General features: G+C 45.6%; 1 protein-coding gene across 2 annotated transcripts in view; it reads right to left on the bottom strand.

The window, feature by feature from the left end:
* Nucleotides 1–4,764, bottom strand: part of TMEM120B (transmembrane protein 120B) — a 50,160-nt gene that overhangs the window by 27,737 nt on the left and 17,659 nt on the right. For both annotated transcript variants that reach the window (XM_023516842.1, XM_003796005.3), the window contains exons 2-3: nt 949–1,067; nt 373–489 (exon numbers count right to left, since the gene is read on the bottom strand). In XM_023516842.1, coding sequence (XP_023372610.1) covers nt 373–489; nt 949–1,067 — 236 coding nt within the window. The remainder of the gene's footprint in view (nt 1–372; nt 490–948; nt 1,068–4,764) is intronic.

Here is a 4,764-nt window from a genome sequence, read left to right as displayed (position 1 = left end):
GGGAAAGGAAAGGGAAAGGAAAGGGAAAGGAAAGGGAAAGGAAAGGGAAAGGAAAGGGAAAGGAAAGGGAAAGGAAAGGGAAAGGAAAGGGAAAGGAAAGGAGGTCATGAATATTGGGCTGTTTCAGAAAACACAGAAAATGATCACCACCTAAGCCCTTTCAGGCATATCACTACCATGAGGCTAGGACAGAGGTCCCCTCCCAGACTCACAAAGAATGTGTGAGAAGGTCCTGGCTCCTTCTTGTTCTCACCCTTGCTCTCCCTTCCCCCTCAACCCCAATCCCAATAAGCAGGTGGGAGTTGCATGGATCAGGTGTTCTAGGCCTGGGCACCTGCCTGGGGCAGGAGCAAGGGAATCTCCAGCACCTACCCGTTCTTCTTGGGCAGATAGGCCTCCATGTCAAAGAAGACATTCTGCCGTTCCTTGATGTTGGTAGCAATCTGCTGAATAAGCTCTGCCTCCTCCCGACTGGCATGGCACTTGTACCTGTGGTGAGAGGTGTAGGCAGAGGCAGGGGCATTACTCAGATGGAAGAAGACTCCGGATGCCCTGGGTACCACCAGCCGCCTTTCTGCCCCAACACTTCTAGTAATCAGTTCTGTATCTCTACTCTCTGGGTGCGATGCTAGCTTCTGGTAGCCTTGTTACCCTGGGAAAGTCCTTGAACCTTTTTTCCTGCCTTATTTTCCATACATGAAAAATGGGAATAACATCAGGCCTGACCCATAGATAATACCTTGATGAGGATTAAAAGAGTATATACATGTAAAATAGGGGTGTCCAACACAAGGGAAGGCAGAATTTAGAGGAAAAAAATCAGAATCCTAAAAATGCCCTTTGACCCCTGGATCCAGTGATGCCTGAAGCTACTTCTGGTCCTGGTATTTTTCCACTAACATTTCCCTCCTGTGCTTAAGCTGACTTTGAGTTGGGTTTCTGTCCTACCTCTGGAGCGTGTGCTTCAGGTCCTTGAGGCGTTTCTTCTGCTTACTGATGGAACCACTGCACAGAGTCTGCAGTGCACTCAGTTCCTCCAGCTTTTGCTTGTAGATCCTGTGTGTCTCCTGAAACACAGAGGAGCCAGGTAGATCATTTTTCAGTTTGCCTCTGGTCAAGGGCCACAGATATCACAATTTGAAAGCGAAAACAATACAACTATCAAGGATATGGCTTAGAAGATTGGGAGTAGAGCCTGGCACAGTGGTTAACACCCATAATCCTAACACTTTGAGAGGCCAAGGGAGGAGGACTGCTTCAGCCAGGAGTTTGAGACCAACCTGGGCAACACAATGAGACCCCATCTCTACCAAAAATGAACAATTAGCTGCATTCGCCTATAGCTATAGCTACACAAGAGACTGAGGCAGGAAGATCACCTGAACCCAGGAATTAAAGGTTGCAGTGAACTATGATGATGTCACTACACTCCAGCCCATGCAAAAGAGTACAATCTTGTCTCAAAAAAAAAAAAAAATTGGATGGCTCGGCACCCATAGTTCAGTGGTTAGGGCTCTGGCCTCATACACTGAGGCAAGTGAGTCTGAACCCTGCCTAGGCTTGCTAAACAACAAGGACAACTGCAACAAAAAAATAGCTGAGAAAGGGCAGCACCTGTGGCTCAAAAGGGTAGGGTGCCGGCTCCATATGCCAGAGGTGGTAGATTCAAACCCTGCCCCAGCCAAAAAAAAATATATATATATAGCTGAGAGTTGTGGCAGGTGCCTATAGTCCCAGCGACTTGAGAGGCTGAGGCAAGAGAATTGCTTAAGCCAAAGAGTGTGAGGTTGCTGTGAGCTGTAACACACAGCACTCTACCAAAGGTGATATAGTGAAACTCTGTCTCAAAAAAAAAAAGCTTGGGACTGGAAATAGAGAAAGCAGCATGGCACATCACTTGTATGATAAATAACTGCTGCTTTTCCCTGCCCAGATTGTATTTCTTCTGGTAGTAACAGCAACCAAACATGCCTTTAGGCCAGGGTGCAGTGGTGCACAACTGTAATCCCAGCATTCTGGGAGGCTGAGGTGAATGGATTGCTTAAGCTTACCAGTTCAAGACCAGCCTGAGCAAGACCTCACCATTAAAAAATAGCCAGGTGTAGGACAGCGCCTGTGGCTCAGTGAGTAGGGTGCCAGCCCCATGTACCGAGGGTGGCAGGTTCAAACCCGGCCCAGCCAGACTGCAATAAAAAAATAGCCAGGTGTTGTGGCAGACGCCTGTAGTCCCAGCTATTCGGGAGGCTGAGGCAAGAGAATTGCCTAAACAAAGAGCTAGAGGTTGGCTCAGCACCTGCGGCTCAAGTGGCTAAGGCACCAGCCACATACACCTGGGGTGGCGGGTTTGAATCCAGCCCAGGCCTGCCAAACAGCAATAAGGGCTGCAACCAAAAAAAAAAAAAAAAAATAGCCAGGCATTGTGGCAGGCACCTGTGGTCCCAGGTACTTGGGAGGCTGAGGCAGGAGACTCACAGACTCGCTGACTCACTTGAGCCCAGGAGTTGGAGGCTGCTGTGAGCTGTGATGCCACGGCACTCTACCCAGGGCAAAGAAGTAAGACTCTGTCTCTAAAAAAGTAAAATAAAATAAAATATAGCCAGGTGTTGTGGCAGTGCCTATAATCCCAGTTACTTGGGAGGCTGAGTCAAGAGGATCACTTGAGCCCAAGAGTTTAAGGTTGCTGTGAGTTATGATGCCATAGCACTCTACCCAGGATGACAAAGTGAGAATCTGTCTCAAAAAATACATGCCTTTGAGCGCCACCTTTTGTCTTTGTAATCCAAATGGTTTTGATAGAACTGAAGGTTCCCATACCAATAGTAGTCATGTGACCCAAGCCTGGCCAATCAGTATTCTTCAATCCCCCAATAACTGACTGATTGAGACTATATGACTCAAGTTGGGCCAATGAAAACCAACCCTGATACTATGACTAGAATGACTGGTTTAGAGATGCCTATTTTTCCATTTGCTAATGTGGTAGAAAGTACTCCTGGAGGGCGATATCTGTAGCTCAGTGGGTAGGGCACTGGCCACATACAATGAGGCTGGCGGATTCGAACCCAGCCCAAGCCAGCTAAAATCAACAATGACAACTACAAAAAAAATAGCTGGGTGTTATTGCAGGCTCCTGTAGTCCCAGCTACTTGGGAGGCTGAGGCAAGAGAATAGCTTCAGCCCAAGAGTTTGAGGTTGCTATGGGCTATGACACCACGGCACTCTACCAAGGGCAACAGCTTGTGACTGTCTAAAAAAAAAAAAATAGTACTCCTGGGGCTTTGAGTGAGGCCAATCTGCCTATAATGAAGCCAAGCAGGAAAACAGAATTGAGAGATGGTAAGAAACAGAATCCTCATAGCATAATTTCAGCTCTAGGGTCTAACTAAGCCTGAATGTACTACCATCCAATTCTCTAGGCCGTGTGAATTAGTATATTCATTTTCCCTTAGTGTTCACTTTGAGCTTCTGACCCCGGCAAAGAAGGGATTGCTAAGTCAACTAGGAAAAGTACATGTCGTCCCTTAAAGCCCTCCTTCCTAACAGTCTCTCCAATGAACTCAATAGCTCATTCTTAGAAATGACCACCGACAGTGACAAGGCCAGGGAAATTACAAGAAACTTTGCCCCAGTGCTGGAAGAACAGAACTCAGTAACTTCTCATCATTGCTACCACAGCACACCTCCCAATAATACATAAGACCATAAGCAGGGAAACAACCCCTTACCTCAAGAGTTCTGATTATCTAAGACAAATGCCAACAATCTGGAGAAACTAACATGAGGAATGAGGATCACAACATTTAAAACAAGCCAATGAACACATTTAAAATGGCTGTTTTCTCAGCTGATGGAGAAATGTATTTAGCAGAGGGAGAGCCAAAGGGGATGGTCCAACAGTGAGCCTAAATTCCAGTACCTACCAAGTGTAGTGTCTAGACATGAAAATTAAGCTAGAAATAAGGAAAAAGTGAAGGCTGTGAAGTGAATGGATGACAATTATGAACAACATCCAAGAATGCCATGAGTGACTCACCTTGGATCCACTCACTTAGAAAATGAAATCATTAGCCTCCCTCTCCTTCCTCAGCCACCCAGAGAGGAAAATCAAGTTCTTTTCTATTTAGTGTTTTTTTTTTAGAGACAGTCTTACTTTATCATCCTCGGTAGAGTGCTGTGGCATCAAAGCTCACAGCAACCTCCAACTCCTGGGCTTACGCGATTCTCTTGCTTCAGCCTCCCAAGTAATTGGGACTACAGGCGCCTGCCATAATGCCTGGCTATTTTTGTTGTTGTTGCAGTTTGGCTGGGGCCAGGTTCGAACCTGCCACCCTTGGTATATGGGTCCAGCGCCCTACTGACTGAGCCAGAGGCACTGCTCCCTTGTGATTTCCTTAATAACATTTTCTTTTCTCTGTCTTATTTTATTGTAAGAATATGGTATATAATACATACACAAAATACACGTTAATTGACTGTTCATGTTATCAGCAAGGCTTCTGGTCAACAGCAGGCCCTGAATCTCCATGTTGTTTCATGTTCAAATGTCCAGAAGATTCGATCTTGATAGAATACAGTGCTATGACCTTACATGCCATCCAAATCCAAATTTTGCTGTCTATTTTATGGCAATTTTCTTCCAAATCCTCGATCCAATTCAGTCTCTTGCCTTAGGTTACTGCTCGTTACCCTTTGGTCTCTTTTAATCTAGAATAGTTATTCAACTTTTGTCTTTCCTGAATTGAATTTTTTTTTTTTTTTTTTTTT

The sequence above is a fragment of the Otolemur garnettii genome, unplaced genomic scaffold (assembly GCF_000181295.1).
Source record: "Otolemur garnettii isolate 467f Iridium unplaced genomic scaffold, OtoGar3 scaffold00099, whole genome shotgun sequence".
In the NCBI taxonomy this organism is placed as follows: Eukaryota; Metazoa; Chordata; class Mammalia; order Primates; family Galagidae; genus Otolemur; species Otolemur garnettii.
Note: the sequence above shows the minus strand (reverse complement) of the source record. Positions and strands in the feature narration are given on the sequence as shown.